Source organism: Lutra lutra, chromosome 9, assembly GCF_902655055.1.
Source record: "Lutra lutra chromosome 9, mLutLut1.2, whole genome shotgun sequence".
Lineage (NCBI taxonomy): Eukaryota > Metazoa > Chordata > Mammalia > Carnivora > Mustelidae > Lutra > Lutra lutra.
Window position 1 is genome coordinate 34795454 of NC_062286.1, and position 23712 is coordinate 34819165.

Here is a 23712-nt window from a genome sequence, read left to right on the forward strand (position 1 = left end):
ATTTGCTAGTTTTAGTGTACTTTTACCTGAATGTATAAAAAAATTAAAAGAATCTTAAACTAATTTATATGTCTTTTTAGTGCAGTTATATATAAATAACATAAAAGTTGATACAGTAGTATGAGGACATCAAACTCAAATCATTCGAAAAATCTATTAAAATTTTTCAGGGGCGCCTGGGTGGCTCAGTGGGTTAAAGCCTCTGCCTTCGGCTCAGGGTCCTGGGATCGAGCCCCACATCGGGCTCTCTGCTCTGCGGGGAGCCTGCTTCCTCCTCTCTCTCTGCCTGCCTCTCTGCCTACTTGTGATCTCTGTCTGTCAAATAAATAAATAAAATCTTTAAATTTTTTTTTTTTTTTTTTTTTTTTTTTCCAGGAAAGTTGGTCTTCAAAGAAAAGGTGTTTTCTCAAAATGTTTCCCAGTCTTTGGTTGTCAGTAGCTGTAATTGGTATTTGATGGAGATAAAGATAGACATTCATCTAAAGCTTTATTTCTCTATCCACAGACAACAAATGAAGTTGTTTTGGCTGTGGAGTTCCATCCAACAGATGCAAATACCATAATAACCTGTGGTAAATCTCATATCTTTTTCTGGACCTGGAGTGGCAATTCACTAACAAGAAAACAGGGAATTTTTGGGGTAAGGATCAGAATGTTGCAAGTTCATTTTAAAACTTTGATTTTTTAATTGTTGAGTAAACAAACATTATGCCAAAGGAAAACTGAAAATTCTCGTTGTTTCATTGTAGAAATATGAAAAGCCAAAATTTGTGCAGTGTTTAGCATTCTTGGGGAATGGAGATGTTCTTACTGGAGACTCAGGTGGAGTCATACTTATATGGAGCAAAACTACTGTAGAACCCACCCCCGGGAAAGGGCCTAAAGGTATAGTATTCTCACATCATAGTCCTCACTTTAAATGCACATGTCTTAATGTTGCCAGTTGGTGTTTACTCCTCCCAATGCCTTTTGTTTTTAAGGTTTTTCATGATGATATATTTTTAAAAATTAAATTCCTTACAGTTATTCACTGAACATAATAACCTACATTTGTCTATACCTGGACTTTCCTTTTAGGAGGTTAATACAAAGTAGAGTTGATACAGATATATGTTAATTAAAGCAGTGTAAAGATGAGGAGAGGAATCATCCTGATCATTAGTGTTTTGTGAAGCCATCACAGAAGAAATGGTATTTAAGCTACACCATAATGAATGTATAAGACTTAAAAAAGAGGGGCGCCTGGGTGGCTCAGTGGGTTAAGCCTCTGCCTTTGACTCAGGTCATGATCTCAGAGTCCTGGGATCGAGTCCCACATCGGGCTCTGCTTTGCGGAGAGCCTGTTTCCTCCTCTCTCTCTCTACCTGCCTCTCTGACTACTTGCGATCTCTCTGTCAACTAAATAAATAAATTCTTTAAAAAAAAAAAAAAAAAAGATATGGAACCTTGATCCCAGTTTAGGGAAACAGTGCATGCAAGTGAAGGCAGAAGGGTGGGTGTGAATGTGAGGCATCCAGGATGTGAATCAGTTTGTAGAAGTTAACAGAGACAAGAGCTAGCCAATTTGAAGGAAATTCTATTTTATTTTAGTTTATTTTATTTATTATTTATTTTATTTTATCTTTAAGATTTTATTTATTTTACAGAGAGCACAAGCAGAGTGAGCAGGGGAGGGAGAAGCAGGCTCCCTCCCAGTGAGTAGGGAGCCTAATGTGGGGTTTGATCCCAGGACCCTGGGATCATGACTTGAGCCAAAGGTAGCCTCTTAACTGACTGAGCCACCCAGGTACCACAGAAAATGTGTTTTTAAAAATTGTAGTGTTTTGGGCGCCTGGGTGGCTCAGTGGGTTAAGCTGCTGCCTTCGGCTCAGGTCATGATCTCAGGGTCCTGGGATCGAGTCCCACATCGGGCTCTCTGCTCAGCAGGAAGCCTGCTTCCCTATCTCTCTCTCTTTCTCTCTGCCTGCCTCTCCGTCTACTTGTGATCTCTCTCTGTCAAATAAATAAATAAAATCTTTAAAAAAAAAAAAATTGTAGTGTTTTATAATTCCTACTGTCAGTTTAATATATATTAAGTAATGGATAATTTAAGTAGGGATTAAGATGCAGATTTTTTTGAGTTATACACAAGAATCCTTTAAACTGGTTGTTGAGCTCACCACAGAGGAAGAGTTAAGAGGCCACGGGTCTTTATCCCCCAGTTAAATAACCAAAAAAGACTCTGCAAGGATTACAGAAGGGAAATTTAAAAAGAAAAAAGTTAACTCCCTCCCTGAAGAAGGGAGGAGAGAGTTTCCAGGATTATCAGTGCTGTAGAGAAGTCAAGAATAAAAACCAAGAATCGACCATTAGTAATTTGCAATATCAATAGAACAATAAGGCCCCCAAACACCTAAGTATAGAGCAGCCAGTCTCAAAATGGAGAATTTTGAGAATCCAAGATGAAAATGGAATGGGAAGCAGAGAGTTACTAGTGTCAATAGTCTCTCTAAAGTTACCTACAACCTGAAAGTAAAATGGGAATTGCCGGTAAAGAAGAGGAGGCTAAAGAGAGATGAGAATACCTGGATTGGGCATATGAGGAAGAATTGTCCTTGAAGAAGAGCAAGAGCCTCCATCTTATTCTGAGACTGGAGCCTTAGGAGCTAAGATATCTTATGTGGGTAAATGGGGAGTAGGGGGAGGGTCTTACAGGATGACTTTGATTTCAGTAAAGGCAACTCTGTTAAAGACTTGAAGTTTTTATTTTTAATGTATTGAAGAAGAATAGTAATGTAATAAAACATCACATAATCAGATTGTTACTTTAGAGTTCTACTTGTTGGAATTGGGATCCTCCTGAAACTTTTATCTTATCTGTGGATATTGGACTTATAATAAATGAATAATAAAACCCAAACCTTATAAACTTAGAGGTATTATTTTCTAAATTAGTGATTAAAACTATCCTTACTGATTCTCAAGCCTGTTTCCAAAGATCTTAACAGCTGATGATTAGTAGTTATTTATAGTATAGTAAAAAAGTATGATAATCCTAATTACTACATTTGTGGCACATTTTCTACCTTCCTCCTCTCCTTTTCCCAACATAGCAACAGACTAGAGGGTTCAGTCTCCCTTGAGCTGGGTCTAAGAGTTTCTGTGAGGGCATTGTACATGTCCATGTTATAAAAATGGGAGAGAGGAGGGAAAAAGAATAAACTCATAGTTTGGTCTCCTTCTTCTTTTTCTTACTGTAGCCCGTCTTCCCAGTCATTGTAGTGGGCCTTGGCATTTCTTTATCTTTACCTCAAATTGATTGTCCTCAGAAATATAAATACCTTTTTTTTTTTTTTTAAGAATTTATTTGAGGGACGCCTGGGTGGCTCAGTTGGTTAAGCAGCTGCCTTCGGCTCAGGTCATGACCCCATTTTTAAATTCTTGCCCAAAATTTCAGTAGATTGACCTGTTTTGCATATTCCTTAATATGTATTTCTGCATCCATGTCTGGAATCACTTTCAACCAAAAATACTGTGATAACATGTCTGATAAAGGGACATTTTTAGATGGCAGAAGTATTATTTCATAAGTGATTCATAAGGAATACAGCATAATGATTTGATATATGTATGTTTGCCAAATGATTACCACAAATCTTTAGGATTTACTCTCAGGATCTTTCAGTATACAATATAGTATTGTTAATTACAGTCACTGTACTGTACATTATTAAATCCCAGAAGTTGTTCATCTTTTAACTGGATATTTCTACCTTTTGACCATTGTCACCTATTTCCCCCACCCCTAACAACCACCAGTCTGTTCTCTTTGTTCATTTTTTTTAGATTTTACTTGTGAGATCATATGGTATTTGTTTTTCTGTGTCTGACTTATTTCACTTAGCATAATACCCTCAAGGTTCATCCATGTTGTTACAAATTACAGGATTTCCTTCTTTTTTTATTCCATTGTTTATATGTGTGTATTATCACATTTTCTTTATCAGTTCATCTGATGGTCAACACTTAGGTTGTTCCAGCATTTTCTGTTATCCTGTGAGTACAAGGTACTTATTTCTTACCTATATGAGGAAGTTCAGATTTTTCTTTTATGAAATAATTCATAAGTTTTAAGTGGGGGGATTATAAGTTGAGAATATTACAAGATCATTAAATTTCCCTTATTCTTAACTCTGCCAAATTCCTTTAAGGAACTAAGAAACACCATTTTAAATTCAAGGATAATTATTTTTCTTGGTAGGTATTTCAAACATGACTTAAATTGGAATGTCAGAAATATAGGCTCATGAGAAAGAAATCTTTGACCGATGATTTGTTTTGTTGGTAAATACTATCTAAAGGGAACTTTGTTTAAATTTGAACATGTTTAAATTTGAAACACAGAAATTTTATCTCAATATTAGGTCCTCGGGAAATAAAGGTCATAGGGTAGGAGGTTTGGGAGTGGAAATGTCATGGAGATGATACTATTTAGATATTTTTATTCTTGATGGAGCATTTGTTTCTCAGGTTTATTTTCTGCTTTCTAACATTCCATCATTCTAGGAAGATCTTAAGTGTTTAATAAGTTTGTTTTTTCCAGGGGGCGCCTGGGTGGCTCAGTGGGTTAAGCCGCTGCCTTCGGCTCAGGTCATGATCCCAGGTCCTGGGTTCGAGCCCCACGTCGGGCTTTCTGCTCAGCAGGGAGCCTGCTTCCTCCTCTCTCTCTGCCTGCCTCTCTGCTTACTTGTGATTTCTCTCTGTCAAATAAATAAATAAAATCTTTAAAAAAAAAAAAAAGTTTGTCTTCTCTGGAAGTATGGAAGACTGAATTTAAAACAGAAAAACTTTTGCACTTTTCTACATTTTCATGGAGATCCATGAAAGTCCACATTTCTGCTTTTTGTAATTTCTTGGTACCATGGTACTTTCAGACTCTCTTGTTGACTATGCATTAGAAAGTAAGCCCTTTGCTCCCCCAACAGCCAGCAATACTCTTTAAAAAGTTCATACCTCAGGGACGCCTGGGTGGCTCAGTTGGTTGAGCAGCTGCCTTCGGCCCAGGTCATGATCCCAGCATTCTGGGATCGAGTCCCACATCGGACTCCTTGCTTGGCAGGGAACCTGCTTCTCCCTCTGCCTCTGCCTGCCATTCTGTCTGCCTGTGCTCGCTCTCTCTCCCTCTCTCGCTCTGACAAATAAATAAATAAAATCTTTAAAAAAAAAAAAGTTCATACCTCAGAGTGTCTGAGTGGCTCAGTTGGTTAAGCGTCCAACTCTTGATCTCAGCTTAGGTCTTCATCTGAGGGTCATGAGTTCGAGCCCTACACTGGGCTCCACTCTGGGTGTGGAGCCTACCTAAGAGAAAAAAATTCACATCTCTCATATGTCTTTTCTCTCATGATTGATAATTGGCTGTCTGTCGTACTGGACACAGTTGTGGTATTCAGTGTTTAAAGTATTTTTAGGTGATAAATGTTGATGTGAGTTGAGGCTGTTGATGTGAATAGCAAGTTTGTTGGAGTTCTGCTCCCAGCTCTGCACATTTGAGCAAGCTCTACTCCAAATCAGGCAAGCCCTTTCCTTTCTCCCTACCAAATATACCCATCTCTTAAATATCTGTACCACTAGCTCCCTCACACTGAGTAATTTTTAGATTCTGCTGTAGCATTCTTTTTTCAAGGATACCAAGGCCCTACAAATTTCAGTTAATTTTTTAAATATAATGGTAGCTCAAATAAATAAGTAAAAGTGAACAATCTCAGTGACAGCTTTATTGAGATGCAGTTCACAGACCCAAAATTCACCCTTTTAAAAATACAATAAAGTGATTTTTAGTACATTCACAGAGTTATATACCTATCACTACTGCCTAATTTCTAAACATTTTATCACCACCAAAATCTCCCTTCAGCCTCTAGCAACCATTTGTCTAATTTCTAAACATTTTATCACCACCAAAATCTCCCTTCAGCCTCTAGCAACCATTTGTCTACTTTAGATCTCTGTGGATTTGCTTATTTTGGACATTTCGTGTAAACTGAATCATACAATATATGGTCCTTTGTGACTGGCTTCTTTTATTGGAACCTTAGTGTTTTCAAGGTTCATCCATGTTGTGGCATGTATCAGTATCTCAATTCCTTTCTACGGCTAAATAATATTACATATTATGAACATACCATATTTTGTTTATCCATTCTTCCATTGATGAACAATTTAGAAAGTGAATTTTTTTTTCAGTTTTATCTCAATAAAACTGGCATATAATTTTGTATACACTTAAGGTATATAACATAATAATTTGATTTGATGTATGTTTATATTGCAAAATGATGACCACAGTAAGTTTTGTTTATAACCATCACCTCATATAGTTACAGATTTTTTTTCCCAAAGATTTTATTTATTTATTTGACAGAGAGAGATCACAAGTAGGCAGAGAGGCAGGCTGAGAGAGAAGGGGAAGCAGGCTCTCCGCTGAACAGAGAGCCTGATGTGGGGCTCGATCCCAGGACGCTGAGATCATGACCTGAGCCAAAGGCAGAGGCTTAACCCACTGAGCCACTCAGGCGCCCCCAATTTTTTCTTTTGATGAAAACTTTTAAGACCTACTCTCTAAGCAGTTTAATTTTCAGATATATAATACAGCATTGTTAACTGTAGTCACCATGCTGTGCGTTAAATTCCAAGAACTTATTTATCTTATAACTAGAAATCTGAACCTTTTAACCCACTTCACCCATTTCTCCCAGTGAGTAAATTTTAAACCTATAATTTTTTTTTATTATTCCAAGTGATTTAAGATCTACTTATTTACTTACTTTGGCCATTTTTTTTTTTAAGATTTATTTATTTATTTGACAACGAGAGAGGGAACACAGCAGGGGGAGAGGGAGAAGCAGGCTTCCCTGCCAAGCAAGAAGACCGATGGAGGGCTCAGTCCCAGGACTCCTGGGATCATGACCTGAGCCGAAGGCTGATGCTTAGTGACTGAGCCACCCAGGCACCCCACTTTGGCCATATTTAAACAAGGTGCTACCTTCCCATTTTTAACCTAGTAACTGATTCTACAAGGTATTTTCCAAAGAGCTTTTACTCTTGCTCTTCCAGCCTCACTAGCCAGATAAAGAGGTTCATTAAGGTAAGGTATCATGAATACCAAAGAAGGAGTTCTCAGAAAATGAAGTGGTTATAGTTTTTGTACCAAAATCTTACCCTTGCCCTTAAGAAAGAGGGTCTTGATGGGTGCCTGGCTGCCTCTGTCAGAGCATGAAACTCCTGATCTCGGGGTCATGCGTCTAAGCCCATGTTGGATGTGGAGCCTACTAAATAAATAAATAATATAATATAATATAAAGGAAAAAAGAGTATCTGATTACATATAAAATATACACACATATATACATACATAGCTGACCCTTGAACAAGATAGGTTTGAATTGCATGTGTCTACTCATATGCAGATTTTTTACAGTACTGTAAATGTATTTTTTTTAAGATTTTATGTATTTGAGAGAAAAAGCACAAGGGCAGGGGATGGGGGGAAGTGGCAGAAGGAGAAGGAGAGGTGAACTCCCCGCTAAGCAGGGAGCCTATTGTGGGGCTCAACCCCAGGACCAAGACTGAAGCTTAGCCAACTGAGCTATCTGGGTGCCCCTCTTACAATTTTCTTAATAATATTTTCTCTAGGGATGCCTGGGTGGCTCAGTCCATTGAGCAACTGCTTTGGCTCAGGTCATGATCTTGGAGTCCTGGGATCGAGTCCCACATCGGGGCTCCTTGGTTTACCACAGAGTCTGCTTCTCCTTCTGCCTGCTGCTCTCCCTGCTTGTGCTTTCTCTCTCTCTCTGTGACAAGTAAATAAATAAAATCTCTAAAAAATAATAATATTTTATCCTCTAGCTTTATTGGAAGAATATATATTTAATACATACAGCGTACAAAATATGTGTTAATTAACTATTGTTATTATCAGTAAGGCTTCCTGTCAACAAGTAGGCTATTAGTAGTTAAGTTTAGGGTGAGTCAAAAGCTATACACAGATTTTTGACTGTGCAGGGGGTTGGTACACCTAACCCCTGTATTGTTCAGTGGTCAGTTGTACGTGTGTGTGTTGTGTGTGCGTGCGCACAAGCGTGTATGTGTATGTATTTTGTTTTTTAATGTCTACGTGGACTTTATTTAAAATATATTTCTATGGACCTGCCTTGTTCCTCCCTGGGTAAAGTGCTATGGACATATAAGAAACCTGGGCTGTCATTCAGCCGTCACATTGGTTCAGCCGGCCCAGTTTTTAATACTTCTCTAGTTGATCAAAAGCCAGTGTTCTAGGCTACTAGTGCCCATTTCCACCCCCGTACCTTTCCCGGTCCTCCATTTTTTAGCAAATAAAAGGGGCAGTCATTGGCAGAGCAGAGGGCCTCCACATGAACAATGTTTTGTTTTGTTTTTTTGTTTTTTGTTTTTTTTTTTTTTATTTATTTGCCAGAGAGAGATAGAGCACAACCAGGGGGAGAAGCAGGGAGCCTGACTAGAGGCTCAATCCCAGGACCCTGGGATGACCTGAGCCGAAGGCAGATACTTAACTGACTGAGCCACCCATGTGTCCCAGCAGTGGTTATTAAATGTTAAATATTATGGCTGTTACCTCAGTAGGAAATGAAGACTTTTTGGAAAGCTTAAGGGAACATTGAAGACTTGTGTCCTCAGCTCTAAAATCAGAAGAGTAATACCCACCCTGCCTACCATGTAGGATGATTATAAGGATAGTAAGCTAATGTATCCTCTGTTGTCTGTGGAATTATATCTTTTTATAAGAATTATTTTGAGGGGCGCCTGGGTGGCTCAGTGGGTTAAGCCGCTGCCTTCGGCTCAGGTCATGATCTCAGGGTCCTGGGATCGAGTCCCACATTGGGCTCTCTGCTCAGCAAGAAGCCTGCTTCCCATTCTCTCTCTCTCTCTGCCTGCCTCTCCGTCTACTTGTGATCTCTCTCTGTCAAATAAATAAATATAATCTTTAAAAAAAAATTATTTTGAAATGTTTTCAGAGTAACTGAATATTGACATAAATGCAAAAGGAGGAACTTTTGATTCTTCAGTCTGTAGTTAAAGTTTTCTTCCAAAAAGACACTAAAGTGATGGAAAATATCACTAGTGTTTTTTTTTTTCCTCTCATCTTATTAGGTGTTTATCAGATCAGCAAACAAATCAAAGCTCATGATGGCAGTGTATTTACACTTTGTCAGATGAGAAATGGAATGTTATTAACTGGAGGTGGGAAAGACAGAAAAATAATTCTGTGGGATCATGATCTGAATCCTGAAAGAGAAATAGAGGTAAGGATAAAAATGAAACATGAAAATTTTAAAATGTTAAGTTTTCTAAGTGCTTGTCTTTCATCCCATAATAAGTTAACACACTTTCCTGGGAAACTGGTGCACACTTTTTTTTTTTCTCAAATTTTTTTTGAAAATTTTTTATAAACATATAACATATTATTAGCCCCAGGGGTGCAGGTCTGTGAATTGCCAGGTTTACACACTGCACAGCACTCACCATAGCACATACCCGCCCCAATGTCCATAACCCCACTCCCCTCCCCCTACCCCCCCACCCCTCCACCCTCAGTTTGTTTTGTGAGATTAAGAGTCTCTTATGGTTTGTCTCTCTCCCAATCCCATCTTGTTTCATTTATTCTTTTCCTAACTGGTGCACATTTTTATCATTTCATTCTCTCAGAAAAAGAAAGGAAAAAGGACCATTTCTTAAACAAAATAATTGGAAAGAGTAAATATACATATATATATATTATATATTGGTCAGACTAAGTAGTTTTTGTTTATTTCTGAGATTATCTTTTACTGATCTAAAAATATAACCATGCAGACTTAAAATTCAGCAAACATTCATCAGATACAGTATCCTCCTCTAAGGTATAAAAAATAACCAGTTTGATTTTAAAACCTGAAAATAATATTTTAAACAGTGGGCTTAATGATAATCGCTCTCTGTGTATATGTCTGCTTCATATCCTGCACCAAGTGTATCCACAACACCTGACAAGTATTCTGTGCTCGGGGGGAGTTTGCTACTTGCATTGAGGTCTCTGGAAGTGAAAGGGTTAATAATAGCATTCTATAGGTCAGTGATTCTCAAAGCAAGGGCAAATTTCACAGAGTTTAGTATTGCTTCTTCTTTTGGGGGTGATTTAAATTTTGAATTTATGCTGTTGTCAACACATAATGTGTTTTCCAGACAAAATCTTTTCTTAAAAAAGAGGGTCCCAACAGTATACTGCTCTTGGGTTTTATTTCCAAGAAGACAGACAAGAAGTCGTAAGAGTCACTTTATCACAACCTTAGGTTCATAATGAAAATGCCACTTCCTTTACTATTTCTTTTATTCACAGATAACTTTTATATCCTTTGTAATCAAAAGCTGTACCATCTGTTCATCCCCTTTGCCATTTCTAATATCAGTTTGGATTACCTTTGGACTTTAATTATTTGTGCTTTGAGGAGTCACTTTGGGTCCTCCTTCATAAAGAAAAATTGCATTATTTCAGAGTCATTGCTTGGGCTTATTATCTTATTAATACACTATTCACTGAGAGTATAACGTGTAGTGCATTAAATGAGATTGATCTCCCAAGGAGTCCTGTGAATGATAGTTATAACGCTTTGCAATATATTGCTTTTTAGTTAACAAATAAATCTCCCTTGTGTTATTCTTACATTTTTATCCTTACAACAATCAAGAATAGGTAGAGTATATATAATTATTTCCCCATATTATAGATAAATTTGTCTTCAGCTAAATGATGTAACCCAAATAACAACCAGTAAATAACAAAACCAGACCACATTTTTATATGGTCTAATAGAACTTTTTCCCCTATACCTAACTGAACTCTTGAAATCATATAAAATATAAATTAAATTGACTAAAGCAAAGAATGTTGATAATGCATTAATAACTTCTGTATAATAAAATGTAATTGAGTAAATAAACTTCCTAGTATAATATTACCATGTGACTTTCAGATTTGGAATTCTGTCATTTATTATCCCATAGTTGCTTACAGCTGTAAATGCAGTCTTCGGGTAGTAATTAATACATGTTGTTATGGGGCGCCTGGGTGGCTCAGTGGGTTAAGCCGCTGCCTTCGGCTCAGGTCATGATCCCAGGTCCTGGGTTCGAGCCCCACATCGGGCTTTCTGCTCAGCAGGGAGCCTGCTTCCTCCTCTCTCTCTGCCTGCCTCTCTGCTTACTTGTGATTTCTCTCTGTCAAATAAATAAAATCTTTTAAAAAAAAAAATACATGTTGTTATGTGTAGGGTGACTTTATAAATTTATTTTTTAGGTTCCTGATCATTATGGAACAATCAGAGCTGTAGCAGAAGGAAAGGCAGATCAATTTTTGGTAGGCACATCACGAAATTTCATTTTGCGGGGAACATTTATTGATGGCTTCCAAATAGAAGTACAGGTAAGATGTATGATTTTAACCATTAACTGAATATTTTTTATGATGCCCTCTGTTTCTTATAACAATGGGTCTGTTTCATTTTCAGGGTCATACAGATGAGCTTTGGGGTCTTGCCACACATCCCTTCAAAGATTTGCTCTTGACATGTGCTCAGGACAGACAGGTGTGCATGTGGAACTCAGTGGAACACAGGCTAGAATGGACCAGGCTCGTAGATGTGAGTAAAGCAAAATGTGATCATAATCCCCCACGAAAACTCCCTAAACCGGCAGTTGGGAGCAGCAAAGGAAGAAGGACTCAGCATTGGTTAAAACCAAGTGTGTAGTTTAGTAAAGGGGATGGGGTAAGGGGAGAATGTTTAGTCACGAAGTGTACATGTATCCACTTTGAAGAAGCAAATTAGGGCAAAAGCTCAATTTTTCTGTTTCAGTAGAAAAAAAAAGATTTGACATATTTGTGGAGGATTAATTGTTACAGAAATGTTTGGGCCTCTGGTGGTGTTGCAGTTGGATTCAGTAAGCGCTGCTCACTAACAGACTCTACTGTCTTCTCTTGGAGTTGATCTCTTACTATATTTTCTCCCTACCCGACCCAGACATCAGCCTTTTCTAGCCCAAAGGTGTATACACGTTCTTTGCAGACTAAAGAACTATATACATGTTTGTTGTTATTATCCTTATTGTTCCACTGCCTAGCCACAAGCTGGCTGTCCTTTTCCCTTGCCACTTTGCCAACATATACCCCTCCCTGCTCTGAAATTCTTTTTCCTCTCATATCAATGTGATATTTTTCACTGGCTACAAGAAAGTTGATCAGAATTCCATGTTAATATGAAACCAATTATTTTCAAATGTTTTTGCCACTATTCCCATAGATCTAGGGAGACTTTCACATGTACTCCCCAACAGCTGTCTGTCTCTCTTCTAGGAACCAGGACACTGTGCAGATTTTCATCCAAGTGGCACAGTGGTGGCCATAGGAACGCACTCAGGCAGGTAGGGTCTTGAAGGGAAATGTGAGCTGAGTAATCTGAAGTGGTGGGGTGTTTAATCTATTCAGAATGTTCTCAATCTGATCTAGAGGACTAATCTTTTTAAGTGGCACATGAATATGCTTGTTGCTCTCCTCTGTTATGTAGCCTCATTCATTCGTTTAGTGATTATTTCTTGAGCACCTGCCATTTGTTGGACCCTACTGTGGGCATTCAGGCTACATCAGCGTGCAGAACAAAAATCCCTGCCCATGGGAGCCCACATTTTTAGTGTGTGGGTGGAAACAGGATAAAAAATAAATATTATAACTAAGTTAGAAAATGTTTAAAGCCATGAGGGTGGTGGGGGTGGGACACTGAGCCAGAGGGTTTGGGAGGGGGTGCAGTTACAGAAGATAAGAGTGGTTAGGATAGGCTTCATTCAAAAGGTGATAGTTCAGGGGCGCCTGGGTGGCTCAGTGGGTTAAGCCGCTGCCTTCGGCTCAGGTCATGATCTCAGAGTCCTGGGATCAAGCCCCGCATCGGGCTCTCTGCTCGGCAGGGAGCCTGCTTCCTCCTCTCTCTCTGCCTGCCTCTCTGCCTGCTTGTGATCTCTCTGTCAAATTAAAAAAAAAAAAAAAAAAAAAAAAAAAAAGGTGATAGTTCAGCCAACTTGATCCTCTGTAGAATTTTCTATGGTGTCAGAAAGTTTCTCTCCTCATTTTCTTTTAGGGAAGGGAACTGAAACTGAAATAACCCAGTCGAGCTTTTATAAATCATTTTTTCTTTAGCTTTTGTCATCCTTTTTTTTAAATGTTACACAGATAGGTTATAAAGGTATATTTTCTGAAATTGTTACTAATTACTTGTCTTTACAGACCTTATACAGTACCTTTCTAAGGTTATTAAGTAACACATATTTATTATCTGTGTATTTTTAATAGAGTTCTTTTTATTGCCTCTGCTAGGAAGTAGCCTTCATCCATAAATAATTTATTAAAGAGGTAGAAGGAAAATATGAAGTAAATTTCCAAAAGTTAAACCTGTAGAAAATGTGGAATGCTGATTTCTGATGAGGTGAAACTATTGTGAACACAATATAAACACTTTTGTTTATATGACAGATATTTCAAATCAGTTCATTTAAATCTTAATTTAGTCATTTGGAGTTTTTTAATAGCAAGTATTTCCTTTTGGTTGTTGGATACAAATGAACACGTCTAGAAAATCGAAACACTCAAATTCCTTCTATACAGCACTACAAAATCTAGAATCATGAAGGGATGCCAGGGGACTCAGTCATTTAAGCATCTACTCTTGATCTCAGCTCAGGTCTTGATCTCAGGGTTGAGTTCCAGCCCTGTGTTGGACTCCACACTGGGTATAGAGCCTACTTTAAAAAAAAAATGATGAAAAAACAGGTCTCTAGTTATAAACTTTGAAACATGGATGCTATTTGATTGAGTCTGAAAGAACTGAATTTTAGAATTAGACTGCTAGGGAGGGAGAGTAATTGGTGAAAACTTGGAAATATTGACAGTGTTACTATCTCAGATTTCTCCAAAATGCATGTTGTTATTAGATTATTACTTCAACTTAGGTGTATGTCAGGTCACTTTGTAGGATTTGAAGGGAATTATTTTCTATTTTACAAAAAAGTGTTAAGCACATTAAAAGCAACCTGAACTAAAGTATTAAACTTGTTTCCAGAAAGCCACAAATGAGTTCACTTCAGTTTGTTTTGGGGTAGATGAACAAATACCACAAATGCTGAGGTCAAGACTAATTATTTTTATTTATCTCTTTATTTATATATATATATATATATATATATATATATATATATTTATAAATATGTATTATATATTTTTATTTATATAGCTTATTAGTTATTTTTATGTATTTCTTTAAACTTTCACAAGAGTGCAACAAAATACTCATTGATCTCTCCATTGCACAGACAGAAAACCAAAACCCGTAGAGCTTACCACTTGTGATTGAGCTAGGATTTGAACTCAGGTTCTTTATGGTTCCAAAGCTGATCAATCACTTTCCACTACTCCATTAATAGTCTTTGACATGTGCTTATGGGTGTTGGTAGCATTACTTAAAAATATTGAAGGTTAAATCACTGCTGACATACTTTAGAAACATTTACTGTATATACAAAGGAATGAAACACTGAATAGACTGCAAGGGCTAGAGGGATTTGGATCATTAAGAGACACTGCTTCATTCAGTGAAGCTGGGGTGTGTGTGTGTGTGTGTGTGTTTGCATGTGTGCATGTAGCTGCAAAGTCATAATGAACAAGCTTAGAATGAAAAGTCACTCACTCAGTTAACCTGACTTAAAGCCAGTCATTTCCTCTTGGAGTTGTGAGTAGGAAACACCTTATGAGTGAGAGTGATGTGATACCTAAATAAAAGGTGATGGATGTTATTTAGAACCTGGGGGAGATGTAGTTATCTGTGTTCATTCTGTCCATTACTCCTGTCTTTGGTTTCGCATCTGTTTAGATTCTGTTGATTCTTGGAGAACTTTCTCATTTATTTTTATTTTTTACATGGGTTTGTGAATACCTGGCTTATAGTGTCTGAAACTGAAAATTCCTCAGTGTAGCCATTCAGATATATTATCACTGACCCCTCATTGTAAAAAAAAGTCACACTTAGGACAAGGAAATTTTTTTTTAAAATACAGTGCAACACATGTCCAAATTGTGCATGATCTAGAAAAGGTGACTAGCAAAATGTTTAAAGATCTTTTCATGTCCAGATCTAGAAATGTATTTCTTGGAATCAAGAAGTAAGCACAAGTATAAATTATCAGAGTGATAAATAAAATTGTCATTTAAAATAATGTATTACTACTATAATTTCTAAGGGAAAAAACATATAGCCCTAAGTGGACGTAGTTCTTTTTTAACATGCTAATCCTCTCGTAATAAAAGATTCTTTTTAACAGCTTTATTGAGATATATGCCGGAAGTTATTCATTTGAAGTATACAATTAAGTAGTTTTTAGCAAGTTCATAAGCTTTATCACTAGCTAATTTCAGAATATTTTCATTAACACACACAAAAAAACCCTATATGCGTTGGTAGTCACTCTTCATTACCCTTACCCATTTCCCCAAACCCTGGGCAACTGGTCTTTCTGTTGCTGTAGATTTGCCTATTCTAGAAATTTCATATAAATAGACTCTTATAATAAGTGATCTTCTGTGACTAGCTTCTTTGACCTAACTTTCATATACAAGTTTTTGCGTGGACATGTTTTCAACTCTTCCTGAGCATATGCCAAGGAGTAGACTTGCTGATCTCTTGATAATCAAATTGTTTTCCACAATAGCTACATTTTACAACTCCACCAGCAAAGTATAAAGGATCCAATTCCCCCACATGTTCACTAGCACTTGTCATTGTCTGTATTTTGAGTATAGCCATACTAGTGGGTGTGAAATGCTTTTTCATTGTGGTTTTGACTTGCATTTTTTTGATGGCGAATGATGTTATCTTTTAATGTACTTATTGGCCACTTGGATAGCCTTTTTAGGAAATACCTGTTCAATCCTGTGCCCATCTTTGAACTGGTTTTGTCTTTTTATTGTTGAGTTGTAAGGATTCTTCATGGATTCTGGATGTAGTACCTTATCAGATATGATTTGCACAGTATCACAACCTTGATTATTGTAGCTTTGTGGTAAATTTTGAAATTGGGAAATGTGAGTCCTCCAATCTCCACCTTTGCTCTTTTTGAGGTTGTTTTGAATATCCAGGATCCTTTGAATTTCCACATGAATTTTAAGATTAATTTTGGCAGTTTCTACGAAGAAGCCAGCTGGCATTTTGATAGGGATTTTTTTTTTTTTTTTTTGTTAACTCTATTTGGGGAATGTCAGTATCTTAACAGTATTAAGTCTTTCAATTTATGAACAGGAAATGTTTTTTCCATTTATTTACATCTTCAGTTTCTTTCAAAAATGTTCCTAGTTTTTACTTTTTTTTTTTTTTTAAGATTTTATTTATTTATTTGACAGAGATCACAAGTAGGCAGAGAGGCAGGCAGAGAGGGAGGTGGAGGCAGGCTCCCTGCGGAGCAGAGAGCCTGATGCGGGGCTCGATCCAGGACCCTGAGATCATGACCTGAGCCGAAGGCAGAGGCTTAACCCACTGAGCCACCCAGGCGCCCCTAGTTTTTACATTTTTATTTAAATTAGTTAGTTAACTAATTTAACTAATTTAATTTAACTAACAGTTAGTTAACATACAGTGTAATAATTGTTTCAGGCGTACAATTCAGTGATTCAGCACTTCCATACAACACTCAGCACTCATTACAAGTGTACTCCTTAATTCATCCCTCATCTACCTCCCCCTTGTAAAGCAGTTTGTTCTCTAGAGTTTATTGGTTTGACCCCTCTCTCTTTTTTCCCTTTGTTCATTTGTTTTGCCTTTTCTTTTTAAAGATTTATTTACTTGAGAGAGAGTGTGTGAGCGTGCACTCATATGCACGAGCCAGGGGAGAAGCAACGGAAAGGGAGAATCCCAAGCCATCTCCCCACATGGGACTGATCCCGCAGCCCCAAAATCATAACCTCAGCAGAGATCAAGAGTCAGAATTTTATTTTTTAAAGATTTTACTTATTTATTTGAGAGAGAGACTATGAGATGGGGGAGGGTCAGAGAAAGAAGCAGACTTTCCCCTGAGCAGGGAGCCCGACGTGGGACTTGATCATGGGACTGTGGGATCATGACCTGCAATGAAGGCAGTCTCTTAACCTACTGAGCCACCCAGGAGCCCTGCTGTTTTGTTTCTTAAATTGACACATGAGTGGGCGCCTGGGTGGCTCAGTGGGTTAAAGCCTTTACCTTCGGCTCAGGTCATGATCCTGGGATCGTGGGTCCTGGGATCAAGCCCTGCATCAGGCTCTCTGCTCGGCGGGGAGCCTGCCTGCCTCTCTGCCTACTTGTGATCTTGTCTGTCAAATAAATAAATAAAATCTTTTTTTAAAAAAATTGACATGTGAGTTAAATCATATGCTATTTATCTTACCTGATTGACATATTTCACCTAGCATAATACTCCCTAGCTCCACCCATGTTGTTGAAAAACGAGATTCCCATCTTTTTTATGGCTAAGTAATATTCCTGTGTGTGTATCATATCTTCTTTACCCATTCATCAATCAGTGGACACTTGGGCTGTTTCCATAATTTGGCTATTGTAGATAATGCTGCTGTAAACATTGGAGTGCATGTGTCCTTTTGAATTAGTATTTTTGTATTCTTTGGGTAAATACCTAGTAGTGCAATTGCTGGATCATAGGGTAGTTCTTACTAAATTTTTGAGGAATCTCCATACTGTTTTCCAGAGTGTCGGCCCCAGTTTGCAGTCCCAGTAACAGTTTAAAGAATTTCCCTTTCTCCATACTTTACCAACACCTGTTCTTACGTTGTTGATTTTAGCCATTCTGACAGGTGTAAGGTGATAATTCATTATGGTTTTGCTTTGTATTTCCCCAATGATCTGTGATGTTGAGCATCTTTTCATGCATCTGTTGACCATATATAATGTCAGTCTTTGGAAAAATTTATGCCCATTTTTTAAGTGGATCATTCACTTTTTTTTTTTATCAGATAGGTCATTTGCAGGTATCTTCTCCATTTCAAAGGCTGTCTTTTAGTTTTGTTAATTGTTTCCTTTGCTGTGCAAAAGCTTTTTATTTTTATGAAGTCCCACTAGTTTATTTTTGCTTTTGTTTCTCTTGGCCTCAGGAGACACATCTAGAAAGAAATTGCTATGGCTTATGTCAGAGGTTACTGCCTGTGTTCTCTAGGATTTTTATGATTTCAGGTCTCATATTTCGGTCTTCAACCCAGTTTGAATTAATTTTTGTGTTTGGAGTAAGAAAGTGGTCCAGTTTCTTTCTTCTGCATGCAGCCGTCCAGGTTTCTCACCATTTGTTGAAGAGACTTACCCATTGGATAGCCTTTCCTGCTTTGTCAAGGATAAATTGACCATTGTGTTGTAGGTTCATTTCTGAGTTTTCTGTTCTATCCCATTAATCTGTATGTCTGATTTTGTGCCAATATCATACCATTTTGATCACTACTACTTTGTAATTTAACTTGAAGTTGGGAATTGTGATGCCTCCAGCTTTCCTTTTCAAGCTGTTTTTACTTTTTAGGGTACAAATTTGCATATCTGTTAAATTTGTACCTAAGTATTTATTCTCCTGATACCATTTTAAATGAAATTGAGAAAACAGTTTCATTTTCAGAATATTTATTGTTGGTGTATATAAATATAACTGCTTCTCCTCTGGTCTTGTATCCTGCAACTTTTCTAATAAGGTCATTTCTCCTAATAGTTTTTTAGTGGACTCCTTAGGATTTTCTGTAGGCAGGAAGACTGTGTAATCTACAAATTGTTTTCTTTCCAATCGGAATGATTTTTTTTTTCTTGTCTAATTGTCTTAAGTAGAAGAACATCAAGTACAGTAGCTAATAGTGGCAAGAGTGGTCATCCTTATCTTGTTCTCTATCTTAGAAGGAAAGCCTTTCACTACTAAGTATAATGTTATTTATAGGTTTTTCATAGATGCTGCTTATTATGTTGAAGAATATTCCTTCTAAGTTTGTTGAGAATTTTTAATCTTGAAAGGGTTTTAGATTTTGTCAAATCCAATCCTTTTTTGGTCTATTGAGATAAAATGTTTTGTTCTTTATTAATACAGAATAGTGTGTTGTTTTTAAGATGTTAACCTTGTGTTCTTGAGGTAAATCCTACTTGGTCATGGTATATATGTTTTATATGTTGCCAAGTTCAGTTTGTTCATATTTTGTTGAAGATTTCTGCACCCTTGGGCCTCCTGGGTGGCTCAGTCCTTCTGCCTCCGGCTCAGGTCAGGATCCTGGGATTGAGCCCCACATCGGGCTCCCTGCTCTTTGGGAAGCCTACTTCTCCCTCTCCCACTCCCCCTGCTTGTGTTCCCTTTCTTGCTGTGTCTCTGTCAAATAAATAATAAAAATAAAATCCTTTAAAAAATGATTTTTGCATCTATATTCATAAAGGATATTGGTCTGTAGTTTTTGTGTGATGCCTTTGCCTGGTGTTGGAATCAGGTAATAAGCATATAAATGGATAAAAGTTAGTACGTACTAGTATTGTTAATCATTAGTTACCAAAATCTTAGATCTAACAAACCAGTAACTATAAACCATTTAATTAATAAATTACACTTAGGCACCATACCTCACATGTGATTTTCAAATATAACATTCTCTCATTTTTTAAATTGAAAGACAATTAGCATACAGTGTTATCAGTTTTATGTGTACAACATAATGATTAATAATTCTGTATATTACTTGGTGCTCATCAAGAGAACTGTACTCTTGATCTTGTTTATCCTTTTCACCCCACCCCTCTGGAAACCACTAGTCCTCTGTACCTCTGTATTTAAGAGTCTGTTTATTTGTGTGGTTTTTTCTTTTTCTTTGTTTCTTAAATTCTCCATGAGCGAACTCATGGTATTTGTCTTTCTCTGATTGACTTACTTCACTTAGCATTATGTCCTCTAGGTCCATCCATGTTGTTGCAAATAGCAAGATCTCTTTCTTTTTTTATGGCAGATTAATATTTCATTGTATATTTACCACATCATCTCGTTTTTTAAAATTTGGGCTTCTTGATGGGATTTGAAGTTTTTCATAAAGATATGTGTAAACCTGAACTGCTATGAATTTGAAAAGTTTATAATCTCTGAATTGTTAAAAATACATTCTGCTTGATTTTTCCAAGACCCCAATTGATCATCCTTCCCCTTCAAATTTCTTGAAACCAGTTTCCCTAAAGGCACTTAATCTATATAGCACCCCCAGACCTCAGAGGAACCACAGATATATTTACCACCCCATCAGGATACCAGGTCTGTATCATCTCGGAATTCTCCAAGCACCTTACACAGAACTTTACTCTGGTCTTGTTTGGACCCAGTTCTGTTTCCAAGCCAACAGAGTTTTTGCCATTTTATAGGCTGATAAATGGAGGTTAGACACCTGAAATTAGAGAAATCAGTGGGCTGGAAGTGATGATAAGGAGAATAAAAAGCAGGATTAATGTTGGAAATTGTTTCAAAGAAAGAAATTCATCAAATCAAGTCAGTATATGGAACATACTATACATAATATATATATGGATAGAAAGGGTAGTGGACAGACCGAGAGAGGTGACTTCAAAAAAGATCCCAAAGTTTCTGGTCTGCAGTGATGGTGACAGCTTTGACAAGGAAGCAGGCTGGGGAAGTGAGCCTGGAGAGTGAGTAAAGAATTTAGTTGTTGACATGGAATCCTAAAATCCTAGACCTGGAGAGAGTTAAGTGATAAGGCTCAACTTCACAATTTTGATGGTGACTGTCACTTAAGCAAGCCAACAGTGTAGCTAAAGTACTATTGACTATAAAATTCTGAGTCTAAGAAATGCTCCTGCTGTTCAAAAGGGGCAGTAATCAAAGACATATTAGCATTTTCGCTGAGACTTTTCTTTGACATAATTAGAAGAGAAAGCTTCTAATTAGGAAAGAATAGCTTTTTCTCTCTGTAATTTGGTGTTAACTTGGCCCATGGGTACTTCTGAGTTCATTTCCCATTGTGCACGGTGTCTTTGAACTCCGTCAGCATGAATCTCCCAGAGTTCTGTCTTGTTACAGTCCAGTTCTGAGTCACTCTTCGTTTGCTGATTGAGTTCCAGCAATTTGTAAAGCACTGAATTAGATGCAGTGGGTAGCACAAAGAAATATGAGACTTGGGCCCAACCCTAAGTAGACTGTAACCTAATTAGATACTACGTAAAGGGTAAAGAACATATCCTATTATAGTGTAGTAGTACTTGAATAAACAGGCACTAATGCTTAAAGATCAACAGAGAAATTACGGTGAGTGTGAGGTAATTACAGTGAGTGTGAGGTCAGAGAATGCTTCACAGGGGAGGGATTGGTCCTGCCTTGAACTTCTTGGATCTTGAAGAAGCAGTGAAGAGTCAGGAGTTCATATTAAGCAGGAGGAATAGATTGAGCAAATGTGGGAAACTATGAGCTAACTGGATTAGCACATTACTAAATTCTTCTTGATACCTAAACAGTGAAATCCAAACTTGTTAGCCTGGCCTTTAAAAGCTCATTAAAAATCTTTCCCTCACCACTCCAGCTAGAATGGTCAAGTCGCTATCCTTCATATATATGCCAGCCCTTTTTGTAGTTTCTTGTCTACTGCTCACTACCTGTTTATTTCTTGCCACATTTGATGTGACGAAATCCTAGACCACTCATCTCCTCTGGGATTACTCCCTGCTCTGAGACTTCATAATCCTTATAACTTGTATAATTCATATTACTTTGAAAACTGTTTACCACTTTATGAACTCACTCCTTCTCCCCAGTTAGATTATAAATTCTTCTGCCTCCTTGGCTAACTCCTTTTTTCTCTTTGGATCCCTAAATGTTAATGTATCTCAAAGGCCTAGGAAGAGCACTTTCAATGGAATCATACCCTTCCCTTGTGTGATATTATTGAAAAGCACAAGGGCCAGAAGCTCTCTGAACTAATGACATGGTTGATGACTGGTCAGATGTTTTGAAATCAGAGCATTTTGTTGTTTTTATTTGTAAAATAAGAGGGGTTTATTAGGCTTCTCTTTACCCTGTTTTGACTTTACATTTTTCTGATATAAATTATTCCTGTTCTTATAAGTAGAAGATCATAAGGAAGGGGGGAATGGCACAAGGCAAGTGGGGGGGGGGTTACAAACCTGCCACCTAGAGGACACACTTTATATTATGATGAATATTTTTTAACTCATTATAAAAATCTATATATTCACTTAGGGACTTTAAAATATCATACTTTCCATCTCTAAAATCTTGATTCTTTTCTTGTGACCAAAGAAATCAATATAGTATCTTTTTAGAAAGTCAAGAGAAATGATGGTACTAGGCTTTCGTCCTTGACCCACAAGTCAGAGTAATTTAAATATATCACCAAACATTTCCCCTCTGTGTTACTGAGCAATTACATTTAGAAGGATGCATTAGGTCCTTTGGGCCTATAGGCCTTAGGTCCTTTAGGCCTGGTAATGATACAGATTATCTTAAAGCAGAAGCTTGGTTCCAATATATATACTCTGGACTGAAATAAGAACATACTTCAACACCATGATGAAACTTAAATATTTATTTCTCGAAAATTCCCTTTGCTAGAGGATTTGTTGTCTTCCCCAGACATTTGTTAGAGACAGTGGTCCTGAGCCCAAAAGTCTTTTCTGAAGCTAGAACTTAATTCTTGCAATGGAAAGAGTGGGAACTTTAAAATTATTGCTGGAGTCCCTGTGGAAGTTAGGTACTTCTTATAACAAAGTTATTGAATTATTACTAAAAATTCTTGATTAAAATAGGATTAACCTCTGATATATAATTAAAGAACTAGAAAAAGTAGGCAGGTTTGTTTTTTGGAGGGTTTTTTTTTTTTATAGCTACCATTTCTTATTAGTCAACAATTCAGAGTTTTAGGTTTCTACATGTTACACCAACAGATATTCTAGGGTTTGTTGTGGGTTTTGTTTTGTTTACTACTTTTTAAGGGAATTTCCAAAAAGAGAAAATTATTTGTCATTTTCCCAGGAAGATTAAATTGACTTGGAAACAGTCTTAAAACAGTAGTTTGGGGTCAGGGGGAACAGTAGTTGGGGCTCTCCTGATAAAAAATGGTAATTTTTCAAATGCCTAAGATAATAAAGTTTACATAAATTCATTAAAAACTTGGCATCTGATACCTACAGAGTGGCACTGTATCTCATTGTTTTAGGTCTGTCTGATCATTTTGGGTTGGGATGTTTTGTACCCTGATTCTGAAAAGGCCGTTCACTTGGCATCAGCTTTGGTGTTTCTGGCCTCAGAGGAGTTCAACAATGTTAGCCATAAAAATTGATTAATAAATTACATTCTCAGAAGAAACGTATAATCTATGGGTACTCTCCAGTTGTAGTAAAGTTAACACACCTTGTGAAATGGAAATGATCGCTAGACATACAGCAGAGAGCTTCAGAGTGCCAGCTTCCTGTTGTTGGCCTTAACTCAGGTATTCACATAGAAGCGCTTTCTCTTACCAACATAGAACACAGAATTTATGAATCGGCTAGCTACCTAGAAGTTTCAGCCCATAGCTCACAAGTTACTAAAATTCATTCATGAATATTTTAAATTAGAGAGGGATTT

The 23712-nt window shown here is 37.2% G+C and overlaps 1 protein-coding gene across 6 annotated transcripts in view; it reads left to right on the forward strand.

The window, feature by feature from the left end:
- The window catches only part of EML4 (EMAP like 4), a 156162-nt gene that overhangs the window by 112399 nt on the left and 20051 nt on the right, over positions 1–23712 (forward strand). For all 6 annotated transcript variants that reach the window (XM_047744155.1, XM_047744154.1, XM_047744156.1 and 3 more), the window contains 6 exons: positions 506–640; positions 750–885; positions 9166–9317; positions 11345–11470; positions 11556–11687; positions 12398–12465. In XM_047744155.1, coding sequence (XP_047600111.1) covers positions 506–640; positions 750–885; positions 9166–9317; positions 11345–11470; positions 11556–11687; positions 12398–12465 — 749 coding nt within the window. The remainder of the gene's footprint in view (positions 1–505; positions 641–749; positions 886–9165; positions 9318–11344; positions 11471–11555; positions 11688–12397; positions 12466–23712) is intronic.